This window comes from Coturnix japonica, chromosome 3 (genome assembly GCF_054131305.1).
Source record: "Coturnix japonica strain WE chromosome 3, WE-NBRP24, whole genome shotgun sequence".
In the NCBI taxonomy this organism is placed as follows: Eukaryota; Metazoa; Chordata; class Aves; order Galliformes; family Phasianidae; genus Coturnix; species Coturnix japonica.
Genome location: NC_140665.1, coordinates 86,726,869 through 86,754,094, shown reverse-complemented (window position 1 = coordinate 86,754,094; position 27,226 = coordinate 86,726,869). Strand labels below are relative to the sequence as shown.

General features: G+C 39.6%; 1 protein-coding gene across 8 annotated transcripts; it reads left to right on the top strand.

Annotated features, from left to right (window-relative positions):
* On the top strand, positions 1-24,244 carry FBXO25 (F-box protein 25). Of its 8 annotated transcripts, XM_015859310.3 has the most exons (12): positions 1-73; positions 487-654; positions 3,985-4,128; positions 9,831-9,937; positions 11,187-11,236; positions 12,327-12,419; positions 13,642-13,735; positions 14,335-14,519; positions 16,247-16,429; positions 18,229-18,372; positions 20,584-20,610; positions 23,040-24,244. In XM_015859310.3, exons 3-12 carry the CDS (start codon positions 3,992-3,994, stop codon positions 23,127-23,129), a joined length of 1,110 nt encoding a protein of 369 aa, XP_015714796.1. In that variant the 5' UTR covers positions 1-73; positions 487-654; positions 3,985-3,991; the 3' UTR covers positions 23,130-24,244. The 8 variants fall into 8 exon arrangements, with proteins under 8 accessions (XP_015714796.1, XP_015714797.1, XP_015714799.1 ...); XM_015859311.2 differs by lacking the exon at positions 487-654; XM_015859313.3 differs by lacking the exon at positions 12,327-12,419 and having other exon boundaries at positions 23,040-24,184.
* Positions 24,245-27,226: the final 2,982 nt, after the last annotated feature.

Sequence of the window (27,226 nt, the reverse complement as noted above, 5' to 3'; positions counted from 1 at the left end):
GCGGCCCCATGTTACTTCCGTCAATAGAGCCGCGGCCTGCGTGCAGTGAGCTGCGGGGAGACGGGTGCTGTTGGTAGGTATTTGTTATAGGGGGGGATAGTGTGTGGTGTAGGAGGCGGCTGGGGCTGCTTGAGAGTGTATCGCCAACTCGGTGGTGGCTGGGTGTGGGCAGACGTGGCGTGAGGGGGTTGAGAGCGGAGCTGATCAGCTGAGGGTGGGAAATAGGATGGTGTTGGGGATGAGGGTGCTTGGGAGCCTGTGTGGGGGACTGCAGGAGGGTGAGAGAGCTGAGGTGAGCAAAGGGTGGCAGCAGGGAAGGGGGGAGAAGCTTCACCTAATGAAAAGGAGGAGCATTTATCTGTGCTGTTTAGAAAATGGGTCTTATACAGTCTGTGTGTGTTTAAATGGTTGTGGGGAAATAAGGGATGCAGTTTGGGGTGGGTGAGAGGAGAAGCTGAGTGGCTGAGTCAGTGTTTTGCACTTCAGGGTTTGATTTGAGGCAACCGCTTGACATGAAGAAGTGTGGGCTGGGCATGAAGTCAAAGCAGACTCTGACCTCTGAGTCATAGAGGCTGATAGGGCTGGAAGAACATCACCTGCCTGTAGTGTGAGTGTGAAGGTCCTGTTCCTACTGAAGACTGAGCTCCTGAAAAGGTAATGTTAGTGATACAAGGAAGGGTGTGCTGTTGGACTGCTGGGAAACGTGAGAGCATTGACTTGTCCCAATGCCTTGGGTAGAAGGGGACTTTAAGATCATGTGGTCTTGCTATGAAATAACAAGAATGGTTTGAGTCATAATTATATGTTCTAAGTATAGGAATATATACACAGAAGAGACTTTCTCTAGTAAAATGTCATTGTAATAGGATGTATTGCCATAATCATGAATATCTTTGTAGTAGCGTTCACTTTTGTGTCACCAACCTCATATTAAACAGAGCTCCCTTACAAGTGGATAGGTGTCTAGGGCAGTTAATCTCACGCTGCATGCAGGTTTCTGTGCTATTCTTTCCATGCTACTTTAGTGTGGCTCTTGTCTCCACTGTCCTTGCCACCTACATGGAGAGAGGTTGTATGTTGCAAAATGAAGAATTCTTGCTCCTCTTTGGCTTTAGGTGCAAGTTAAATACAAGTAGTGTGTTCTATTAAGCCCCTGTTGTTGAATAATGACAGTAGAATCATCTAGGTTAGAAAAGATCTTCAGGATCATCAAGTCCAATTGTCAGCCTGACCTACAGAGTCCTGTCACTAAACCATGTTTAGGTCAATAAGACCAGGTTATGCTCCATTAACTCTTTATGCAGTCTCAGATTATTTTTTTTCTCCACACTAGTTGCTTGGGGAAGTTGAACAAACAGCTTAGTATCAGGAACAGAGTCCTTTTAAGTGTTAAAGAACCCCAAATCCTTATCCATACAAGCACCATTTGGGAACTGCTCCTCAAGGGATACACTCTTGGTTTGTGTGACAGTGAGGCTGGGTCTCGGGCTAAGAACATTTGTGTTTTGGGGGGGGGACATAAATAGGTCAGTGTGTATGAGCCTCACAGATACTGTCATCTTCCACAAAGTTCTTAAGTATAATCTGATCTTTTCAATGGCTTTTTACTTTTGACTCTTAAAAAGATAATATACTCAACATACTAGATGTTACTAGGTACTAGGTAACAACCTTGACTTGTGTTGGGGAGGTTCAAGGTGGATATTGGGGGGGAAAAAGTTTAGAAATAGTGGTAGTGCATTGGAACAGGCTGGGAATGGAAGTGGTGGAGCCACCATCACTAGAGCTTTTTGAGAGGTGTTTATAGGTGTTGCACTGAATGGTGTGATTTAGTGGCATCATCACGGTGGGTGGATGGTTAGACTAGATCACAGAATCACAGAATGACCCGGGTTGGAAGGGACCTCAAGGATCATGTAGTTCCAACCCCCCTGCCTGGCAGGGCCACCAAACATACACCTTTACTAGATCAGGTTGCCCAGGGCCCCGTCCAACCTGGTCTTGAACACCTCCAAGGACGGGGCATCCACAACCTCCCTGGGCAGCCTGTTCCAGGGCCTAACCACTCTCCTAGTGAAGAACTTCCCCCTAACATCCAACCTAAATCTTTCCTCTTTCAACTTAAAGCCATTTCTATCTATTACTAGATGATCTTAGTGTTGTTTGTTTTTTTTTTCAACTGTTAATGATTTTTTTGTGTGGAAGAGTTACATGTATCTCCTTGAAATCTATCTTAAGTACAGCTTTCCAAGACTTCTGGAGCACGCGTTGGTGGTCTTTGTGGGTGTTCTTGTGGCTACCACTCCTTTGAAAGTGCTTAATATCATTATTTGAAACACAGATGATAATGAAATTTTATTGCATTGAAACCTTCCAAAGGAAGACCATCCGGTTTCCAAATCATCCAAAAGGTCTGGAAAGTAGCATGTGTGTGCTGAAGCTTGTCATTTTAAATGCCTGCATGGCTCCACAGGAGGGAGTTGTACGCAGCACCCTTAAAACTTCCTTTTTCCAAACTTCAAGACTTTTATAAACCTACTAACAAGTCTGTTCTGGAAATTGTGATTGGCTTTGGATTCCTGCTGCTGCCATCCACCTCTTTTTTTCTTCAACCTGTTATCTCTATAGTTCTGAGTTCATTCTAGTTTTTAACTTTCTGGGGGTGATGAGGTATACCTATAATAGCATTTAATATTTCACAGAATCACAGCATTGTAGGGGTTGGAAGGGACCTTAGAGATCATTGAGTCCAACCCCCTGCCAAAGCAGGTTCCCTACACCACATCACACAGGTAGGCGTCCAGGCGGGTCTTGAATATCTCCAGAGAAGGAGACTCCACCACCTCCCTGGGCAGCCTGTTCCAGTGCTTGATTTAGATGATTTAGATCAGAACTGCTGACTAGAAGTAGTGCATAGACTGTATCTCTAGACATAGTTCAAAATTCTGTTTGTTCTTTTGTTTTTTTAGCATCTTTCTGTTAGTTTTCTCTATTTTCATTTAAAAAACCATTTGCTAATGTTGCTGGGTGTTGAAGTGCCTTAAACTATCTTATTGTGCTATGTACTCATGAACGCCTGCTATTCAAACAGTCACTGTAGAGACAAAAAGGTCTTAATTTCAGTCTAAAAGCAAGGTGTTCTAAACTTGTGGAAGAAAAACAAGTTTTTGATGCCTGTCGTGATTTCTAAATCACTAACAAGGTAGGGAAACAAATGCAGGTATGAATAGAGTTTGTGGTGGTTGGAGGGAAGGATCTGGTAGGCTTTGGAAATGATTCCTGTCAGGTTCAGAGGAAGGCTGAGATACAAATAGCAAGAGGACTCTGTCAGTGTCAGCAGTGACAGCACACTTCATCTTCTGTATTATGTTGTGGGATGTATCTTTTTCTTTAATTAAAGAAAAAGGTCTCTCAGCTTGTAACTGAATAACTGATATTATTCTGCAGTCTCCATTAGTCCTTTGTATGCAGGTAATAGCCTGGCTAGGGAGATGACCCTCAAAAATATATGTATATTTTGGAAAACGGATATTTATGTACTGAAACATCACAGTATACAGTGTAGTGCATCTTGGTGTTTAGAAGGCTTACCAGAGAAAAAAGAACAAGTGGAGAAACATTGGTTTGAGCTCATGAAAAACCATTTGAGTTATACCTCAAAAATCAGTGGAGCCTCCTGTAATCTGCTCTGCTATGGTTAATCTTGCTTGGTTATCACCCCTTTTTGTGGACTACAGAAACTATTGTCCTTAAAGAGGCTATGAACCCTACTTCAGTCTGAGAAAAGCTGAAGTATAAGAGGAATGAGGTTAGGGAATCAAAAATGTACTTGAAATGTTGAATCTGTTTAACAGCATGTTCTATAGAGAACTTTATTTCCACAATGTGACCACTGCAGGTTTTTCAAAGTTAGAGAACTGACATAACGAACTTTGCAGGTTTTGTTAATAGTTAAATGCTATACCATCTTCTTGTTCCTCATAGAGAAACCATGCCATTTTTGGGCCAGGACTGGAGATCCCCTGGATGGAGGTGGGTTAAAACAGAAGACGGATGGAAACGATTTGAACCTTTTGGAGCTGCACTTCAAGGTGGAAACAGTCAGCTTAATGACATCAGTCACGCTGTGTAAGTTATTGACTAATAATTCATGCAGAACATTATTTTTACTTAATAGCTGGTGGGAAGGCAGCGATTGACTGAACTTATGGTAGGTGATTTCTTCATGTGCGTGAAGCTTACAGATGCAGCTGTGTGCTTTATCATAGAATCATAGAATTGCCCAAGTTGGAAAAGACCTTGAAGATCATCAAGTCCAACCTCAGCCTACAATACCGTAACTCTAAAAACCCTACACTAAATCATATCCCTGAGTACCACATCCAAACGACTCTTAAACACAACCAGGGATGGCGATTCAACCACCTCCCTGGGGAGCCTATTCCAGTACTTAACTACCCTTTCTGTAAAGAAGTTCTTCCTAATATCCAACCTAAACTTGCCCTGGTGCAACTTGAGGCCATTTCCCCTCGTCCCGTCACTTGTCACTAGTGAGAAGAGACCTGCCCCACTCTCACTGTAAGAACCTTTCAGGTACTGGAAGAGGGCAATAAGGTCTCCCCTCAGCCTCCTTTTCCCCAGACTAAACAGCCCCAGCTTTGTTCATTTCTTCTCTGGAGACTGTCTATCTTTCTGTTGCTTCTTCATGAGTTGCTTACTTTAGGCAGCTGAATCTTAATGTTAAGGAAAAAAAGAACTACATAACGTAGAATAAAGTGATATCTGTAAGCTGAAAATGCAGCAAGTGTGTTGAAATGTTACCTTGAAACGAACAAAGCAATTCTGTTGATTGTGTACTGGATCGGACCCATTTATGGTAGTCATATACTGCCTTTGTTCTAAAAGCATGACTCATGTTGTTTTTATGGCAGTTACCTAGTACTGTATTTGTCCGTATATGCCTCTGCAGAATGAGTGGTAACCATATTAGGTTGATTTAGAGGGAAATAAAGTAATATTGGTGGCAGATGCCCACACACTGGTGTGATAGGAATGGCTTTATCCAAACAGATTCCTGCTTTGTTTCTTTGCCAAGAAGTATTTTTTAGGGATAACGTTCTTGGTTATAAATTCCAGCTTAATGTGATCATAATGAGAAAAGCGAACATTCTGTGTTTTACTGTTAGTCCAGTAAATGATAGAGTAAGTAATCTGATCTAGTGGGAATTTACTGGCAAGCTACAACTTGCTCTACTCATACTCCTGTGTTTTCTAAATTTGTGAAATGAACCTCAAGTGTAATCAAGCAGTGAAGAATTGCTATTGAGTTTGTCTCACAGAATCATGGAGATGAGATTGAGGAGACCACCTGGTATCATCTAATCCAGCCCTGCGTGCTTCAGGCAAGGTCACTGAGAGCGCATTGCCCAGGATCACATCCAGGTGGCTTTTGGATATTGCCAGAGCAGGAGATGAGACCACAGCCTCTCTGGGCAGTCTCTCAAGATTTCTTTCTGCCTTTTCTTCTTGTGTTCATCTGTTACTGATGCCATTTGGGCTTTTTCCCCCACACAGTCTGGCTGCTGTGGATATGAAAAACATTGGAAGAACTTTTAGTGTATCTCTGAAGAAAAAGTTGCCTTAAATACACTTGGAATTTTTTTTCTTCTTTCGCATTATTGGCAGATGAAATCTAGTTTTGATGTTTACTTGTACAGCTAATAAAGCCTTGTATTTAGTAGGTTGCTTTAATGAGTATTTGGCAAGTATGACAGCAGTGATAATCATTTCTGTGAATATCATAGTAAATGACTTTTTGCTTTTCTGATCCTAATAGTATGTTGATTTTTACTTTTTCTGGTCAATGTGTGCCAGTATATTTAGTGTGTGTATATATACATACATATGTAGAATCTTTCCTCTGAAGAACAAAATTAGACTGCTTTCACTGTTTCTTCAAGCAGAAGTATTCAGTTTTTTCCTTAGTTTTGAGGGATCTTACTGTTGAACTCTCTGGGAATTGTATTGCTAGGAATGGATTTAAATCAAGTGCTTGAGAAGAGACCAGGTTATTGAAGTTAAGAATTAGAAAAAGAACGTACATTTGGAAGGAATGGTCGTGAAATGCTCTGGATAAAAAAGTGTGCTATTGGGGATGTTGCGTAATTGGATTTTCTTAGGCTTGCTTGCCATCTTGTCAGAATCCTGAACTTGAGAATCACCCTATTCTGCAACAGATGGTCTTGTCTGTATTAATTCCCCAGTTTTCCATCTTCTATGTCTTCTACCTAGCAAAGAAAACCACACCGTATTTCCTAGTTCTATTTCTTTGTTGCTTCAGTATGTGCAGCTTTAAGTGTATATTGCGTAAAACTAAACCGTGGTGTTCAAGTTGGACATGACTTTGGAGTAATTTCACTACAGCTTGAGAACTCTGGATCTGCAAGTTAACTTCTGTTGCTAAACACTCATTGATGTCTATGCAAAATACAGGATGATTTAGGTAGGAAAGGACTTCTGGAAGCCATCTTGTCCGAAGACCCAACCCAAAGCAGGGGTGGCTGAGATTGGATTGGGCTGGTGGGGTAGGCTGGCAGGTCCTGGAACAGGCTGCCCAGGGAGGCTGTGGATACCCCATCCTTGGAGGTGTTCAAGACCAGGTTGGAAGGGGCCCTGGGCAACCTGATCTAGTGAATGTGGAGGTTTGGTGGCCCTGCCAAGCAGGGGGGCTGGAACTTCATGATCCTTGAGGACCCTTCCAACCCAGGTCATTATGTGATTCTGTGGTAGTCATTTGTGCCTTTGTCTTTCATCTGATTATCGAAGTGAACTGTGGTGTTATCCAATGCTCACAGAACTTTTGTTGGAATCCTTGGATCTCAGTCAGTCTCAGGTGAGTTTAGCATTTGACCAATATAATGTAACTTTGTTTGGACAGGCACTAAACTCAGGAGTTTTCTATATCTAGATAGAGTACAGCTCCATAGATAAATGCATGCATCCTTCATCCGTGAGGAAAGAAGCAAGTGGATGAAGATGAGTAGCTGCAGTTAAGTTAGGCCTGCAAAGGCTTCTAGCCCAGAAGGTTGTTAAAATAATGTCATGTAACTACATTTTTGAAAGAGTTGAAATTCTGGCATATTTTTTTTAATTTAATGTGGAATATTGTAGTTTAAGCTGTATGTAGGACATATGTGGGACACAAGATCTTCTGTTTTTAGAAGCTACAGAGAAATTTCTATGAAAAAGCTCTTCTAGACTTGAACATAAGAACAGCTACACACTGGCGGTATTAAATATGTGTTAAAACCTTTCAGGTGCAGTTAGATGTTAGATATGGTGGTATGGTAACAACTAAAGTTATCATATGTGTAATGGCATATGTAGCATTTAGTATCCTTGACTTTATTTAGCTGTAACTTGGTCGTTGGAGAGGCAGGAGTTGGTATTGGGAGTGGTGGCTTTGTTGCTGAACAGCCAGAAGGGAAAAAGAAAGGCAAATATTTTCTGGAGACCCTCCTGTAGTGCTGTCCTGTTCTTTCTGATAGCTGTGAGACCCTTATATATGAACCCCTCACATTTTGCCCAAGAATAGCGATAATAATTGATGCATAGGGAAGGACTCCACACAAAGTGAACAATGAATTCCTCCTTCACAAGGAGATGAAGCCTCACATGAGAAAATACTCAAAGGCAGTCAAAGTTTTGTCTCTGAAGTGATGTGAATTCCTGGAATGTCATGGCTGAATTTGGATATCAGACAAACTTACTTGAAATAGCCCTCTTTGCACTTCTTCATGTTAATTACTGTTCGTATTAGGCTGCCTTGCTTGTTTGTCTGATACTAGAGGAAGTGTCTGGGAATGAGAGAGGCTTTAAATAACTTCAGATAGGTTACTGCTCTAAATTGCTTTCCAGGGGCTCTTTCTCTCCAGGAACTAAAGTAGGAATTGTGCCAGATAAACCTTCCTGTTCTAAAGATGGCCTTTCTCAATGCTTCCTGCCCTGCCTTGCCTCATTGCTCTGGGTTTGTGTGTTTCTGTTCTGCCTGAACTGTATGGCAGAACATCAGCCTGGATCTCAGTGACTTGTATCTGACCTTATGGTGATAAAGCTGGAATCTTTGTAAATCTGGAGGCTTTGCCACGAGTGCTGGGCTCTATTTCTAATTCTGCAACAACTTTTCATGTGATGTGGTGATATAGTCAATGTTAAAATGTAATTATTTGAGTGAATTTAAAGATTTCTGTTATGAAGGCTTCTTTGGGGGGGAGAAAAAACCCACCACAGAGCACTGAAAACAAATAAACTGGAAGGTTAGAATGCAGCATAATCCAAATAAGTTGTCAATGTTCTACTTCCATTGGTTGCCAGTTTCTTTTCTCTGGAGTCTTTTGCTGTCTGACTAGATGTGATATGTGGCAGTGCTGCATAAAATATGGAAGTACTGGTGTCTATGCTTTAAATACATTCTGTCATAAACTAAGCCTTCAGCTTGAAATTAAGCTTTACCTTAATTAGAGTTGTGTTGCTTTCTTGTTTTTTGTTTTTTATTTTTCAGGGTTTAACCTTCAGATGAAGATTCCTATTTCTGAGTCTTCTAAACTCACGTGTCGTTAAGCTGAGTTGATTAGAGCAATTAAACTTTTTGTGCAGTATTTAATCATTCTTCTTAAAAGATGGTTCAGATCTGAGAATTGCAACTTTGTAAGCTAGTAGCAGTAGACCAACATGGTTTTTGCCATTTAATGACTTAATACAGGTTACTTTCGCATAAACCAATGACCTTCAGTTTTAGCATTAGGGTTTTGCTGGTACAATTTGAACCTCAAACTGATGTTGCTAAGTAGATTCAACAGGCAAATTCAGATCTTAAGAAAAGTAATGAATGGGAAAAGTGTTGTATACTGCTTTCTTGTTAAAAATGATGATGTAGAAATAAGTCTTATATTAGTTAAATTTCACTATGCTATTCCCTGAGTTACTCTAGTTATCAACATGAGGCTATTGCTTCTGTGTAAAATGTATGCTCATTATCTGGATTGCTGCTCCTTATAGTTTTCTCTGAAAATGGAAAGTGAAACCTTATCTGTATGTAGCACAAGTAGAGTTTTTACATTCTAGTGTTCATATACATTAAGATTATATGAAAAATATCACTGAGACAGTCAATCCTCAGTGTCAGGTTACGTAACTCTCTCAGAAGTGACAAAGGTAAAGCTGGTTGTCCCCTGGCAGAGCTAGGGATCGCTGCATGGTTCTTGATGCCCTGTGACATCTGCTAATACAGTATGGTAATGCCTAGATCATGGACAATGATGTGATTGATGCATTTAAGAGATTTTCCTTATTTTTTTTCTCACTAGAATTGTTACTGGTCAGAAGAAAGAGGCCTTTTTGCTGTTTCGTTTTCTTTTTATTTCCCACCCTTGTGTGGCTGTGCAGTAATTTTGTGCTGATTTTCACCTGCGTGCTGCAGTTTCATGTCCATTTTAAACTGTGACTTTTGTATCGTGGAACTTAGCAGATAGCCAGTCATTCAGCTACTACTGTCTCCTCCATAGTCTGTCTTAAATATCGCTAATGACTTAGGTCATTAGCTACTAAGAAAATACATGTATCAAAGTGATTAAATGCATATGAAATTCAACACTCTGTGGAGAAAAGAACATAGCAGCATATATCATGAGAGAGGCTGCTTTCTACCTTCAGGTAGTCAAACATTTTAAAAACACTTTTTCCTTCTACCAGGCTTTTTAATGTGGCGAGTTATAAGCTCTGTGTGGCTAAGGTGTTTAATTACTGCTGTTCTAATTATGTCTTTATTTTAGTATCTTAACTGGTGATGATGATGATGAAATGTACGCTTCTGAGGATTGTGAATCTGCAGCCAAGAAGAGGAAGAAAGATCATTGTAGGAACAACACGGATTCACAATGTAAGGCTGAGTTGTTTCCCTTTAGACTGTTGTAGGTTCAAAGAAAAATAGCCATTCATATATATTCATATATAGGATAGTCTTCTAAATTATGTCCATCTCTGTACTGGCATCAACTTCTAATGTCAGGAGTGATGTACCTTTATTGAACTGTAGCATTGGTTATCTACTGTGAGATTTACAAAGATTCAAAGGTAATTCATTTAAGAATAGCAATTCCCAATTAATAAGTATTGAATGCAAACTGCTGTTCTGCTTTGTGGTCTAGTTTTAGATGAAATTCCTCTGTCTGCTTAGGGAAGTCATTGCTTACTGAATCAGCAGTTTTATTTTCAATTGTTTCTATGTCTGCTTACAGAAATAGCCCTAGAATTAGTTCAGGAGTAAAAATATTTTGTCATAATGCTTTTAAAAAAGACTTTGTATTGAATTTCCTGAAAAATATCTTTATTGAAATATCAAATATATTCCTGTTGATTGCTGTTTATAAAAGAGGACCTGTGTTTTAGATTGCAAGTGTGTGTCAGCAAGTACTTGAAATAAAGAGGTTGGTAAAGTGAGTAGAAGGAAAAAAAGTTGATAGCAAACCATGGGGGCTCCTAGTGCATTGATCTCAAAATGATTTTTGTTATTTGTACCTTCTGAAATTAACAGATTGTCATAGAGAAAGCTTAAAGCATCCTCCAGCTTGTCTGGGTTTAGAAAGTATTTCAGTATACTGAAGCGGTTGTATGTAAGAGAACTTTCACTTGACAATGTATTGAGACTGCTGAAAGCTCAACGTAGAAATTGCCATTATGGGTCTTGCATGGTTGGCTTTCCTGCAGGAATCTAAAAAACCAAAAGGTTAGAGAATTAGAGCCTTCAGTGATAAGAGGCTGTGCATTTCTATTCCCTCCTGTGCTAAGAAGCCTCATGGACTGAAAGGTACTGGGGCTGGTAAGAGAAACTGACTGGTTTTTGGTACACAGTTAAAATAAATAAAGAAAAAAGCTGTGCTATGTCTGCTAGTGGTCCCAATTCCTGTTTGATGTGTAATGTGTAATGTGTTTAACTTGAGTGTTTTAAAGTATGTCACTTCTGAACATTTAAAGCTGCTCTTTTCAGCTTTGAAAAACTTCCCTCACCGAAATTGTTTTATCTCCACTCTTATTAAGCATTTTATTGAGGATGGTCTGTTTTCTTCCAAGTCTTCCTGGAATGTACTATGTCAAATGGAAGTCTAAAAGTGCTTATGTTTCTATTTCAGGTTTTTATCGTGAAAATTGGATTTATGTTCATAAGGAAAGCACCAGAGAAGTAAGTCCTGCATGCTCTGGGTCATCAATTTGTATAGTCTTTGTGCTTCAATGGCAACTCTCAGATTAAAAAATATATATGTGTCTATATACATACATACATATATATGCACCAGGGGAAGTTTAGGTTGGATATTAGGAAACATTTCTTTACAGAAAGGGTAGTTAGGTACTGGAATAGGCTCCCCGGGGAGGTGGTTGAATCGCCATCCCTGGTTGTGTTAAGAGCCGTTTGGATGTGGTGCTCAGGGATATGATTTAGCAGAGGGTTGTTAGAGTTAGGGTACTATGGTTAGGCTGTGGTTGGACTTGATGATCTTCAAGGTCTTTTCCAATCTGGGTAATTCTGTGATTCTGTGTGTTCTGCATCTTCAGTTGTACTTAATACTTTCTTCATTGGTAGCTGAAGTGAGACAAGGAGGCAGGTAGCAAAGTCACTTTTGTGTATGCAGGTTTTTCTGGTAAAGAAGTGGGAACTTGGGTGTAGGTTTAGGGTCACTCATGCCAAAGCACATTGCCTAAAACCACTCATTGCTATCCCTCATAATTGGGACAGTTTTTCCTCCCCTCCCCACTTGTACAGAAGTTAGTTGTACTGGTGACATGTGACTATTTGCTTGTGTTTCTTGCCAGTTCCCAGAGTAGACAAAATATTTTGTTGTTTGAATTAACTTGTCCTTGTCTTCTGATAATTGACTATCCTCTTCACCTGTTTTCCTTTGGTTCTTTTAAAAGGGATGATTTCTTATAGTCATTCTTGAATCTCATGCACAAAAAATTAGTGGCATAGTAGCCCTAGACCGTATCAGCTTTGTGACCAAGCAGGAACATAATAGATTCTCATAACACTTTGTACCAGGGTGGGCAATGGTTATGAATTTATGGTCTTGCTATCAAGCACTATTACCAAGGTACTTGATAGATTCAAATAACCCATCTGTTTTCATATACCATGTGGTATAGGTATGCTTATGTTGTGTGACAGTGTTTTTTTTCATAGATCATGTTGTTTGATGGAGGGAGAGGTGCGGGGGGACAGGTTGTTCTGTTGTTTGCTTTTCTCTACTTCCAGTGTTTATTCCTTTTCTCAGAGACATGGCTATTGCACTTTGGGAGAAGCTTTTAATCGCCTAGATTTTTCAAGTGCTATTAAGGACATCAGAAGGTTCAATTACGTGGTCAAAGTAAGCTCTTCTATTTTGTATACTTTTGTTTATAAATGTTTGTTGATATGCCCATGTGTACAAAAAACTTGCACTGACAGGTGTGTGTAAAATATCCTGTGTATATATGTAACTTATACTGCATAAAGCAGCTGGACTTATACTTTAAACGGAGTAATTTTTCTGTTTTGGAAGCTGGTTATATTCTTCTGTGGAAGCCTTTAGCTTGGGAAGGATGGTAATAGCCAATGTTCTGCTGTATATTTATAGTGAAACACTGGTAGATTCAGTTGTTGCTCTGTCTTGGTAGTGAAATCTTGTTAAAGGAAAATAATTCCCCTACAAATGAAAATAGGAAAGTATGGTAACTCTTAAGTACATGGACTACATTAAAAATAGTAATTGTCAAAACAATGTTTGATGTGCAAGTATTCTGCATTTTATTTTTCTACAGCTTCTTAACAGTGTGATTCACTTTACTCCTGTGTTTTTTGAGTGTTAGACAATTTACCTTTGTTCAAGTCCCGTGTAACCTAAATGTATTCCAGCAGTTTTACTGGAAGTTGCCTTTTATGAATAATTTAGTGGGTTGAAGTCTATAGGAACACTTACATTGTGTTAATGCCGTGATTCTTTCCCCTTGCAGAGGCCTTTTCTCTGTTTTAACTGTTTTTTGTAGGGATAGATCTAGAGTTTGCTCTACTAGGAAGTTGAATGTGGGAGGGATACAGCAGCTTCACCTTTCCCTTTAGGTGAGATAGCACACTTCCCTCCATGAGCAGGAAGTAGCATATTAGGTAACCATGCCTGAGTTTAACCAGTGTGATGGTTGACTCAAACTGGAAGTCTGGTACCTGAAATCAGTTCAGAGTAATGTTCCTGACCACTGAATCTGTAAGGAGAATCAGTATTCAACTGCATTGTTTTGCAAGTTCACAAATAAAAATTTTCTCCACTGTTTCATTACAGTTTACAAAGGTCAGATCTCATGTGCTCTATGATAGAGACGTATGCTTGTATTTGTATAGTGTTTTGAAAATACATCTCTCAGTGAGTTGGTCATGGAATGCAAGTAGTAATGCCTAAAGCTTCCTGCATTTGTCCTACTTTGCTTTCTCAATTTTGTAGCTCTGTTTTTGTGAAATACAGTTGCAGTGCTCAAGGTTGTTATAAGCAAATGCATGTACTGGATGTGCCTGATCTTTTATACTAAAGTCTGCTGTCTTTTAATTCTTTGTCACAGCTTTTGCAGCTAATTGCGAAATCCCAGTTAACATCACTGAGCGGTGCAGCACAGAAGAACTACTTCAGCATTTTAGACAAAATTGTGCGGAAAGGTAAAGTGATATTCTGTTTGTTCAGATGCCATATAAGTACCAGCCATCCAGTTTGAATGGCGTGGTTTCTCTGTTATTGAACGATGTGTTGAAACAGATGAGTGAAGTAAAATGCCAACTAAATTCTGTTCAGAAACAAACTATTGTCTGCTCTTAAATTATAGTCTTTATGAAATGTGTAATTTGTTAGATGAAACAGCTGTCATAAGTTTGAAAGCCAATCATGTTGCTAATGTGCCTGACATACTAAGGTCTAAAGTACATAGCTGCTTTTATGTATAATTTATCTTAAAAAGTTATCCCATAATACTTAGCAGGTTTTTGTGGTAACTACATGAACCGAAGATATCGTACTGTCAGAAGGGATTTGAATCTATAAGTTATTTGGTGTTGAATTTACTGAATGCATAGTGTGAAGTTTGAATCAAGTTTGCTTGTGATTTTTTGTCATTATTTACCTTGCTCTTATGGAACAGCAGTAATGAATGCCAGAGGATGAGGGCAGCTGTTTTCACACAAACAGTTATCTTGAGTTAGCTTAAGCTAATGATATTGGCTTGGTAACTGAGATAACAAAAAATTGTACTTTGTTTTTCTAGTCATGGAAGACCATCATAATCCACGATTAATCAAAGATCTTCTACAAGATTTGAGTTCCACTCTCTGTATATTGATCAGGGGAGTAGGAAAATCTGTGCTGGTAGGGAACATTAATATTTGGATGTGCCGATTGGAAACTATCCGCTTGTGGCAACAGCAGCTGAAAAACCTTCAGATGAACAAGGTATGTTGTTAAATTATGCCTGGAGAGGAGAGGGGAGATGAGGGGAGAGAGTACATTAAACATGGGTTTATGAACTTAGGTGAACAATCCTTCAAACACATCATAAATAGATGAGCTCAGCAGAAAGCAGAAATTTCTCTAGCAAACAGCTTAAAGTGATGAGGTAAAATGAGTCACTAACACTTTGAGATACAGAAGACCCACTTCACATCGCTGTTATTTTTTCCTTGGTTATGGAGAAGTAATGAGATTACTGAAATGGAAAGAGTTCCTAATATTTTAATAGATTTTCTCTGATGAGGGCTGGTATAATGGCTATACTGCTGTTTTCTGGTTGATGTATAGCTGTAATTCTTTTCCTCATCCAGAGAACTTTAAACATGTCAGCTCTACCTGAATATCTAGAGAAACAAAATCTAAGTTTCTGATTCCTAAGTAAATGTTCTAGTACTAAAAATTCAAACCTAAAGTGAATTTTTGATATGGACCAGGAAGAGACAAAGCGGAACATAGAAGTAACAGTTCTATGGCTTATTTGTTAGCACAGTTCCTTTTTGTGAAAGAGGATAATGATTTTAGCATCTGGACTGTGATCATGCAGCTTTTGAATCAAGTATGTGGTATAAACTCTTCTAAGTTTGTGTTGTTGTTTTTTAAAGTGGAAACTTCTGAAGATAAGCAGGAGACTTGTGTTTTCAGGCTTGACCTTCACTTCCATGAGAAGTGCTCCAAGATGTTGCATGTAGCAGCTTTCATCTTTGAAACTGCTGCATGTGCTGGGCGTCTGAATAAGTCAGCAGCTTTAGAGCAGGAAGAAAAGAAATGAGGAACCTGATCTCAGCAGTTCTCTTATGCCAAGCAACCAAATCAGAGTTTGAGATGCTACAGTCATGTTGCTACTTTCCAGCATGCCACTTCCATCTGAGCTGTACTACAGTGGTTGAAATAACCGTTAAGAGATCTTGCATTTGTAGTGCTCACATACTCCTGAGCATAACGGTAGTCCCAGGGATGTTTATAGTAGATGACAGTGTGGAAAACTCCGTCTGTAAGTGAGATGAATGGTTGTGAAGTAACCAGATGTAAACTAGAGGTTGCTGGAGTTCAGTTGCAGTGGGGCCAGCACTCCTTGGCAGGGCAGCTCCACCAGGTGGGGCCAGCAGCCTCCATCCTTTGCAGGGCCTCCAGTGCACCTCCAGCAGTGTAGGTTCCAGGGAAAACAGTCTTCTGTCATTTTTTGTCAGCAAGCTCATCCCTTAGATTCAATCATGCATGAATTATACTTACCCTGTAGAAGAAAACTTTTAGCAGAGGTGTAGGCTATTATGGAGAACATTCTCAGTGCTCTGATCTGTCTCTCCTTACAGAACTGCTTGTTTGTGTTATCAAGGGAGCTATCTCCAGTCTTGAGAAATGAACTTACATTATGAAGATAGATGCAGAAGAAAGCTTTCTTTTTTTTTCTATTCTTCAGTCCTATATTTTGTATAGTGTTCTGTTTTCCTTTTAAGGGAAATTGACATGCTGTTTCCTAGTAAAAATGGAGAAACTTATTGTTCTATAATCACTTCAGACCTTTTTAATCTAGTAACCTAGTTAACACATGACTTACCATAGATGATGCTCAGTGGTATTGTACAAGTAAGAGCTGAGGTATCTCAAAGGATTTTATTTGTACCTTTTGTTGTCAAGTTTTTTTTAGCTAAGTTTTCAACTCTTAATTCTAGCAAGTCAACGATGGTCTTACACTCAGTGATCTTCCTCTGCATATGCTGAGTAACATCTTACACAGATTTTCTGATGGCTGGGACATTATTACATTGGGTCAAGTCACCCCAACTTTATACATGCTAAGCGAAGACAGACAGTTGTGGAAGAAACTTTGCCAGTACCATTTTGCAGAAAAGCAGGTAATAATCGTCTGCACTTTTGCTGTATGATATACATACAAAGTGTGAACTTAGAAGTATGAGAGCGTGTGAGAATAGTGCTTGTTTTCTGTTTGGTTTTTTTATGTGATTGGTCTGAACATTTGTTCTCAACATGTCTGAATTTAGGGTAGCTATTAACTCTAAGTCTTTCTTTTTTTCTATACAGTCCCAACAAATGTGTTAGAGGTGTTGCCCTGCTATTTTCAGTATGTAGAGTAGAATTTGTTTTACTTAATCAAGGTAGGCAGACAGAATTGATTGTTTGGACGTGAAAATATTCTGTCTTGCGTGTAATAGAATGAAGTGTTACCATGTGGTCAGTGACTGGCAAATTAATTACAAGTATAGTAGGAAAGGTAGCGATACAAACTCTCCTACAGTTCACCCTAGTAAGAGTTTTAGTAAGAAGAGAAGCTTTAGGGTGAGCATAATGGAAAATGTGATCAAAGGCAAACTGAGGGGGTGGGGGGTGAGTTCAGGCTGAATGTAACAGTTTGATTTATTTTGAGGTTAGGTGAAGTAAGGTGGTTTGAACAGTGACAATAGTAGTTGGAGAGGAACCTGTCACACTAAGGTAACACTGGGAAAACAATCATATAAGCATGTCAGCATAATGAACGCTTCTGTACAGTGTTGTCATTGCATTCCTAAATATTAACTTTTATGTTACTAATACTATGGTGAGGAAAAAAAAACAACTTTAAATCAAATGCTGCTTTCTCTGAGGAGTGCGGTACCTTAATAGCTGCAGGGTAGTGTTAGATTGTGTAGGAGAGGAGAAATGGTGTGTATGGTGAACTATTGAAACAGCTACAATAACTTGTTTGATCTGAAGAGCACTTTCAGAAGAAAATAAGAATTCCATGCAGGGAAGCTATTAGGAAACAGGGTATAACTGAAATCACAAAGGTAGTGCTGTTGCCTTCCATATGGCACTGTTCTTGTGGATGAAAGAAGCCCACAATGTATTAGCAATAGTCCAGACTGTGTTGAATGCAAAGTCTTTCACAGATACTGTTATGCATTACTCACTTTTCACACACAGGTATGCCTTCGGGTAATGCATCAGTCACTTTGATTATTGCTGTGCTTCTAGAAATTTCATAAAATACGAGAATACTCATGTCCTTTTAAAGAGGAATGAATTGTTGAAATTAATATTTACCATCTTAATAAAAATGAATTGTAATCCACAATCACTGATAGGACAGGAGGGAATGGCCTCAAACTGTGCCAGGGCAGGTTCAGATTGGACACTAGGCAGAATTTCTTCTCAGGGTGATGGAGCATTGGAGCAGGCTGCTCAGGGAGGTGGTTGTTGTTGCTGTCCCTGGGGATGTTTAGGTACATCTGCCCTTTCCTTAAGGACAGTTGGTGTGGTGGCCTTTATTGGTGTATGTGGACAGTTGAACTAGATGATCCTAGGTGTCTCTTTTAACCTTCATGCTTGATTCTCATTCCTGAGGTGTTTTTTACAATAGTATGAGATGAATTTATGCCTCTAAATACTGTTTTTATTATGCACTTATTGACAATTAGAATCATTACCGAGTTAGATCAGCTGTGTATGACCTACTTTTTCTTTGCAAATGTCTATTCCTATTTTTAGATTCAACTTCTTTGTGGCTGGGCATCTTGCTACTTTTCAGAGATGTATGATGTCAGATTATTGACTTCAAAGAATTCCAATTATAACACTTCAGCTTCTTTTCTTAGTCCTTTACCTGATGTGACTGTTCTTTAACTATTTTAAAGGAATGTATTAATTTCATGTTCAGTTTTGTAGGCATTTGATTCTGTCAGAGAAGGGTCACATTGACTGGAAGCTGATGTACTTTGCACTACAGAAATACTACCCAAAAAAGGAACAGTATGGAGACACCTTGCATTTCTGTCGGCACTGTAGTATTCTGTTTTGGAAGGTAAGATCAATGGAAGTGTGTAATAAATTAGTCCCATAGCATTCTTGCCACATTGGTATAAAGCTGAGTATCTTTGTAGTCTTGCTTCTGTCCCATATGTAGCCCTGAGGAATGTTTGAAATTTAAGTGCATTTTAAGATGACCTTGGTGATGACTGTGAAGCACATTCTGTCTTGCAGGGTAATTTTTGTGTTGTAGGGCACTTTCCTATTTTGCTCTTGTGTGAACTGATAGTTCTGCTTTTACTGTCTGTATATGTACCATTATTTAGCTTCTTAGTCAGGTGTCTTTAATTTTGCAGCTCAAAGGCCACGTACAAATAGTGCAAATGGGTGGAAAAAAGAGTAAGAAACAGTTCAGTCTTGAAATATTCATCTTCTGATTCACAGAAATTAGTTACTCTTGTCTTCTTTCTATAATTTTGTTGCATATCAGTGTTAAGCTTTATTTTCTCTATAAATAATGAGGCTGCTGAACAGGATAAGCTACATAGTAATAGCATGGAACTGAGTATGCTACTTTATAGTTGAGTGCTCTTGATATCATGGGAGCCCTCCCAGTAGGTCTTAACGTACTCAATATGTAGGGCATGAGTGTCCAATCTTTCGGCTTGCCTAGGCTGCACTAACATCAGAGACCTCATAATAGAAAGAAGCAGCAAATCTCTGCAGACAGACCTGTTTACCTTTACTGTTCCAGTTCATTGCTGCCATAGCAGCATTTTCTCTGTGGGTTTATATTTTTAATGAAACAACGGAATGAGCTGTTCAAGGTACTTTGGTTTGAGGAGTACCTGATTATTGACTGCCTTTGCAATACTGACTTGGAGACAAGTCCTGGAAGTCTGGATAAGTCTTAGGTACTGTGTGGCTACAGATTGATTTTTGGATGGTTCTGGAACAGATGGTTTGGGACTGAATTATTACACTAAATATGGAAAGCAAATAGCTTTCTTTGTGAGATTCATTGATCTGATTCATCAGCCTCTTAGAGGAGGCACTGAAGAGGGGTGGGACAAATGGTTTGGGTGGCTTAAGGATGTGCCATGTGAGTGAGGAGAGGGTGGAGCTGTGCTAGCTGACAATATTTCTTAATCATTTCTGGCTTTACCAATTCATTCAAGCTTCAGTATTGTGCTTTGTTAATCAGATTATAAAATGAACTACATCAGCTGCTCATATGCGCTGCTGTAATGTACACACTTGTTTTCAGCTGAAGCTTTTATTTTTAAATACTACTGGATGCAGTGAGCTTATTCTTGAGACAAGGTTGTGAGATAGCCATAGGTAGGCTTGTGCTTTGTTGCTGAGAAGAATTATTCATCAGTTTACGAAATTGATAATATAATACAGATTCAGACAAGAGAAGGCTAATTAAGTTCAACCCAGGATATTCTTCCTATCCTTCATTTTGTGTCCTTTGAAAGAAAGCCTTGTGGGGAAAAGGGACTGAAGACTAGTGAACTGAATTGGCAAGCAGTTGGAGTAGGGAAGTAATCTTTCATGTTTCAGTATGTTACAGTCATCTTCTAGAATGTTCAAGAAGGTTCTATGATTCTATAGTTCTATGTTCAAGAAGCAGGATTTGAGGCATTTGAATTGCTGTATTTGTTTCAAACTTCTGACCATAGTAATGCTTAAACCTGTAAGGAGACTCCTAAATTCATCGTACAAAATGTTCTCTTGTAATGGAGGGCATGACTGTAAGAAGCTCTGAGAAGTGAGGATTTGTCCACACTCTAAGTGAACAAAATCTGCAGGTTCAGTACTGTAGAACTATGTACAAACTAATTATGACTGATACTGCCTCTGTGAGTGCTTTTTATGTATAGTATTTATATGGATGCTATTATATATACTATTGTGCTATTTCTTCAGTTTCACCAGGTAATGTTGCCATTGTGAGGAATCTTCTTAGCCAACCCAGTTCATTATAGCCATCTCTGGGGTCGCTGTAGAAGTCGAAATACCTTTTGTTTTTTAAATACTTCCAGCTTTGCATAACACTGTAATTGTTTTCTGTAAGTGATGTTTCATGCTCGGTTTTAGTCTTCCTTAGGGTTTGTGCTGATTTTTTTTGCTTCCTTAACTGCTTGTGATTTGCCACAAGACAAATTTTAAGTGGTACATAAACCTCAGCTTTGGTAAACCTTAACTCTGCTTCTTTTACTTTATGGCTCTCCTTCCTGCTTCCTTGTTCACGATCTCAAAGGACTACCATCTTGCTTTGTTACTCAAGGTATTTCTTTCATGTCTCATCCATTTTCAGTGCTCACTGGTCTGTAATGCGAATACCATGTTCATTTCTATTTGTTTGATATTTATTTCTGTTTACTGGGAATGTTTTCTTCATGTCCCTATTAGATAAGGCAGTGCTGACTTTCATTCTGTTTCTTTGTAATATCTATTTTTTATTACTGCCATATTTGCAGCTATTGCCATTAAAACTGAGGGCTGTTACTCAACATCTAACAGAAGTGCAATGTGTTACTGAAATCCACTAAGAAATCATCTCTCACTGTTGATTTTTGTGTTCCCTTATGCATTTAATTCAGTATTGAAACCTGAAAGCAGTAACACAAACCTCAGAAGGTTCCTTTAAACAAAGGTACTAACATAGAATAGAATCCACGTGGAATGCTGTAGTTACACATACTCTTATGAAAGAGTCTCCCTGAAAAGAAATTCCCAAGACAGGACACACAGGACTGAGGAAGGTGAGGGAAGCAATTAATGCTGTTTTCTCAATGAAGAGATGGTGGAAATAATTACTCAGACAAGGAGCAGCTTTGAAGTTGTCATGGGAGCTTCATAATTTGCAGTTGTGATTAAAATCAGAGGAAGAAAACGATTAGACTTGTCAGTAAACATCCTTCCTGGTGAATTCTTCTGTTAAAGCTAAAACTGAATTCTAAACTAAGCAGATGTATTGAAAGTCAATCTGACTTCAATGCTGATAACAATAATTAGTAAACATAATTTCAAAGGTAAGAGTTCTTTGGAGAGAGAAATGCATGTGAAGACGAAATGCTTATGATTCCTCTTTTCCATCCACATTGCTTTGCTTCTGTGGAGTTGTGGTTTCCATTTTTAATAACCTACTTCTGTTCTTTGCTTTTTTTTAATGGTGATTGTTGTTGGATCTATATAGAAGTATAAATAAGCTCTAAAGAAGGATGAATCCTAATATCTTTCCCAGAAACCTAATTCTTATGGTGGAAACCAGAAGATTCTAGTCCTACCCATGACAAGATACCAGATCTCATTGTTAGAGGAGACATTAGCAACTACCTTTGGGAATCTTTCTGCCACAGCATCTCCCTTCTGTGCAGATCTTATGTCAAGATGAGCAAAATTAGTGCTGCCTTTCTCATCACTATCTTCCCTACGTAGATCAGACTCCAACTGGGTCTGCCCATTTGTTTGCTTTTTCTTTCTTCTTTCCTCCATCAAGTGAGCAGCTGGCTCTTAAGTGATACTAAAGCAAGTATTAAGAGAAGTGGAAGGATGAGGAGATACTGCATGGTATTTTCACATAGTCAGCTATGCTTTTAATGAAAAAGCACAGATAATAACTGGATGTATGGAGTAACCATCTCCATTGGAAAAGCGGAGGGCTATTTTGAACATATACTTGGCCTACTGCACTGCAGTGCTGCAAAGCCTGTGGAAGGGAGTATGGCATCTCTAACAGAAACTTACATGAGGAAAATACTACACAAATGTTCCATTTCCAGGTTCTTTCCTTCTGTTAGCAAAATTGTATGTAATTTCATTTCCCATGGAACTGTGTGGGAGCATCTCATTACAACTCAACTTCATTTCTGTGGAGGGGTCCATCTACTGAATGTTCCATTATGAATTATGATGGGGAAAAATAGACAATTGTGTTGGGTTTAAGTTTCCTAAGTATTAAAGGAAACGCAAGGTTTGGTGAATTTGTATTGAGAAAGCCTTCCCATTTGAAATTGCCAGCTCAAAAACTACTGAAGAGGAAAAACTGCCCTTTCAGTGTGCTACAGAACACAATCTCAAGCCTTAAACTAATGGCTGTACCTTTCCTAGGCTGCTTTAGAAAGCTGTAGTTTAAATCATCATACCATGGGTTGAAGCTGACCCAACTGCTGGTGAACTCTGCCTTCCATAGGGCAGCTCCCTTCTTTTTTTATTGTATGAGATTCCACATCTTTCCTTTACTCTTCTTTAAGGGGGGCTGTTGCCCTTCGCTTAGAAATCAAGGAGTGATTTCCCTTGAAGTAGTGGCTGATTTCAGATTAGAGTCAGATTAGGTTCACAGAAGCGACCAGGTCTCTAAATAGCATTTAATAAAGTGTATTTTCCTGCTCCAAGAGCTGTGACTCAAGCTCTGTTTTTGAAGGGAGGAGAGTGGGATTTTTTTTCTTCCTGAAACCTGAATCTGTCTCACAATCCCACAGTCAAATGGGAAAGGCCTGTTTTCATAAGAGTTGAGTGTAAAAGTTGTGTGCATGTGTGTATGTATCTTTCTAAAGAGCAAGTTACTGAAAAAGCAAGCCCCTATCGCTTTGTGTACAGTGTGAATAGCTGCACGTTGCTAAATGTGAGTTTTTACTTTCCTTTTTATAATATAAAAGAATGGAGGGATCATGGATATGAAGAGAGCTCATGTATTCTCCTTTGTTTCTGCAGGATTCGGGACACCCCTGCACAGCCAGTGACCCAAACACCTGCCTCATGCCGGTGTCTCCTCAGCATTTCATTGACCTCTTCAAGTTTTGAGATGCTCAGTAACTGCTCTCCTGTGTTGTGGTCTTTTTTTTGGGTTCTGTTTCCTTTTAGTGAGGAGCTGGGCAGGACGTGTTGCGCTCTTTATGCAATGTGTTTGTTTTGTTGTGGCTCTGATAGAGGCAGGGAGCTTATCAGGCAGGTGTGCTTAGAGTGTGGTTCTGCAGCAGGAAAGAGCTGAGGGGACGACATGGGGAAAAATATCTTTGAGAAAATCTATTGGTGGTTCTAATCTTGATTTTTAAATCCATTTTGATGCCTTAATAATTGGTTTAAACGATGTGAGGGAATTGTGAAGATCTCATGGAGTTAAACTATACTTACAGGACCAAATGACTTCTGTTGTTGCTAATTCTTCCTTTAAGCCACATGTTTTCAAAGCACTTCCATATAATTTGCACCATTATAAAAAGTAGGCTAATAATTCTCTTGGACTCGAACCAGTTACCAACAAGGCATTAATCATTGTGAGCTAGTGAATAAAATGTAGCTGTTGTTGGACGTATAAATAGAGGGAATTGACCAATTTTTATATATACGTTATGCAAAAAATATTTATTTTTCTTAAGAGGACTTTATTAAATATGTAACCTATCTCAGCATACTCCATAATTGAAAACACAGATGGGGCTACTGGAAAATGACTTCTGCGCTTGTTGCTACAGCCTTCCTTTATACTGCTCAGTACGTCTACAAACGCAACCGCATCATTCATCTTCTAAGAAGAAGGCAGCATTACTGGAATCTAATGAGAATGGGGTTGCCTGTTCATAGACTGCGGCAGGACATGATGTGATAAACTGAGGCTTTAACCTGACATTGCAAGCTGTGGGAAGTCCTGGAAGCCAGTTGGAGCACAGGAGCACCTTCTGCTGGGTTAATCAGGGAAGAAATTCCCCAGGAAGCATCTTGTTCTAGTCTGTAGTGCAGAAGTTATTGCTGAGCTCAGAGAGGGATGGGAAAAAGAATTGCAGGAGTTTTGGTTTTCTTGATGAAATTTAACCAATAAAAGGTAACGTACAGGAAAATAAAATGTATTCTATTCTGCAGTTGCTTGTTCTGAATCCAGTTTTGTACGGTGTAATAAATCATGGCTTTTTATTACTTCAGATCTGTCTTGCATAGAGATGAACCCATTTGAATTTTATAGTAAGACTTTGCTATATTCTGTTCCTGGTAGTAATTGGTAATGGAATGAGAATGAAATGCAAGTAGTTCAAGTACTGCTGCTTTCCAGTGATGATTGTATCAGCATTTGTTTGGCTAATGGGACAAACAGGTTGTTATTAGGCTGAGCAAGGAGAATATTTATATTCATGGGAGATAGTTTTATTCCCTAAAATTCCAGTCATCGACCACTCCTATCTACTGAGTTTGTTGATATGTGAAATATTTGACACAGGGATTTGTAGTTTATTTTCTTCCTATTGGGCTGTTTGCTGTGGTTACTGTAACTTTAAATTGTGCCATCACAGAATTGTAGGGGTTGGAAGGGGACCTCTAGAGATCATCGAGTCCAACCCCCGTTGGGTTGCTGTCCATTCATAGAAGTGCTGCAGGCCTTGGAGCTGTTCAACCTGCTAAGGAAGCTGCAGCTCCTATTTGCTCTTACAAACAGCTTTCCTTCCTATGGGAGTATTTGCACCCTTACAGTGGTTGGTGACTGCTATTCTGCCTCAGCTCCAGAAGCCAGTAAGATGGATCTTCAAACCTTCTCTTTTGTAAATAAATTCTTATGTTAAACTCAGAAAATGGAGCTGTGCAGACATCCCAGGATGGTCATTAAAAAGATAGGGCTATTACTTTTCGTTTTCAAGTCTTATACAAAGAAGACTCTGAGGGCAGAATCACGTGGTCAGCAGCAGCATTAAAAGCTTTTAACACAGCAAAAGCGAGCTCTGGATGTAGTTCCACAATCTAATTAAATACTTAGTGAGTTGTTTCTTAGACTGGGTGAGTTATCGTGGAGCTTGGTTAAAAGTACACGGTGTGAATTCATTAGCTGCAGGAAAAGATACATTTTCATGGTGCCACTTAAGTAGAAGTCTATGGCAGTGATTTTGATCAATAAAGTGCTTTACAAGGAGCTTTATCTAAAGCTCTTCATGAGATGATAGGACTTCACCTTCAGGATAATGATCTTGTTAATCCCTCACCTGTAGTAAAGAATATATTTTGACAACCTGAGTTCATCTCATTGTCCTTCCCACCACCACTTAATCATGTAACCTTAAGCACTGTAGCCCAGGAGAAGCATTATGCTTTAAAATAAAACCTTAACTACTCTTGTTCCTCATTACCTGCTGGAGCTCAGCTCTGCAGTGAAGGATCTGGGTGTCCTGGTGGGCAGCAGGTTGGCCATGAGCCAGCAGTGTGTCCTTGTGGCCATGAAGGCCAATAATGTCTTGGGGTGCATTAAAAAGAGCGTGGCCAGCTCCTTTCCCCCCTGCCCTGGTGAGGTCACATTTAGAATACAGTGTCCAGTTCTGGGTTCCCCAGGTCAAAAAAGACAGGGATCTCTTGGGAGGAGTCCAGGGTAGGGCCACGAAGACGATAAAGGGCCTGGATGTTGACAGCTTAGCACTGTACCTGAGGACAGGAAGGGTTCAGAACGTACCACTGAGCTGGGGCTGCCTTTGATTCTCGTGGCCCTTTGCCTTCCTGGCACTAAGCTGACAATGCTTCCTGCAGGTTTATGTGCCCATTCTTCCGCAAGTATGAATAAAACATGTTCAGCTTTTCACTTGTTGTACTTGATGGGTGCTCATTGTACCTTCAGCTCAATACAATTTCCAGGGCATACACAAAGAGCTGCTACTTAATTCTAAGTTTACTTCTTAAATACTTCCTCAGCTTCAATTTTCAGATGTGCTTTCCACCTGAAGGCTGTTTTTCTATAGTTTATAACAAAGTAATAAAGGAAGAATAATTCACTCGCTAAAGCTTGAGGCACTTCCCTCCCTCCAGTGTCAGACCCCATTTGTTCTCAGACAAGGCTCAGTTCTCCTTAGACCATTTACAACCAGAGACTTTTCAAGCTGTAAACCTGTACTCCATTTCTTAACTTGACAGTATTCCTTTAAAACTTGCCTAATTTATCATAGTAATATTTTGGCAAAGGTCCCTAAAAATAGATGTGCTTCAATATAATAACAAGGCCCCAAAGCTGTATGTAGCTGCTTATCAATACTTACAAAATAACTGAAGGGTAAGAGCCAAATGCATGAGGCCAGACCCATACAGATAGTGCCCACTGCCTCTCATCCTTGACACTGGGCATAAGCAAAAAGAACCTGGTTCCATCCTCTTTGCACTCTCCCCTATGGGCACTGATGGGATCCCCGGAGCCTCTTCTCCAGGCTGAACAGTCCCAGCTCTCCCAGCCTCTCCCCATAGCACTCCAGTTCCCTGATCATCTTGTTAGTGTTAGTTGGACATAGTAAGTATCATCTATACACATGGTAATGCAGATTGAACCTGGAGAAGTTCTTGCTATGGGTTATTCAGCATTAATCTTCAAGGCCTGCACTGTGACTTCTGGCAGGTTCGGAGATCTTGTGCTTCATCCTATCAAACAATAGTTTACTTCCTAATGGGAAGTGATGCTTGATTTGTTTTCCTTTGTTTGTCCTGTCAAACGTTGGCTGCCAAGTTTCTGCCCAAATGTTCAAAAGATAAACTGTTTACAGGCATTCAGCTGGAGTGCAACTCTGCTACAAATGGGTATCCGTCAGGAGAGAAGCAGCAGTGATCAGCTCTACGCAATCACAGCGGTCTTGGCATGTGTGACAAAGAAAGCCTTAGTTGCCAGTAAAGGACAAAAGTACAAAAACAAAGCAAGGAAGGGTTAATATTATCCTGCGCGTATGTTTGAACTCAGCATAAACAAGACTCCCTTCCTTTCTCCAGAAAAGACATTTTCCTCTGTCTTTCCAATAGCAGGAGCATTTGGCACTGTGAGGTACTGATGGCTACTGGTGGTGATGCACTGGAACAGGTTGCCCAAGGAGGCTGTGGATGCCCCATCCCTGGAGGCATTCAAGGCCAGGCTGGATGTGGCTCTGGGCAGCCTGGTCTGGTGGTTGGTGACC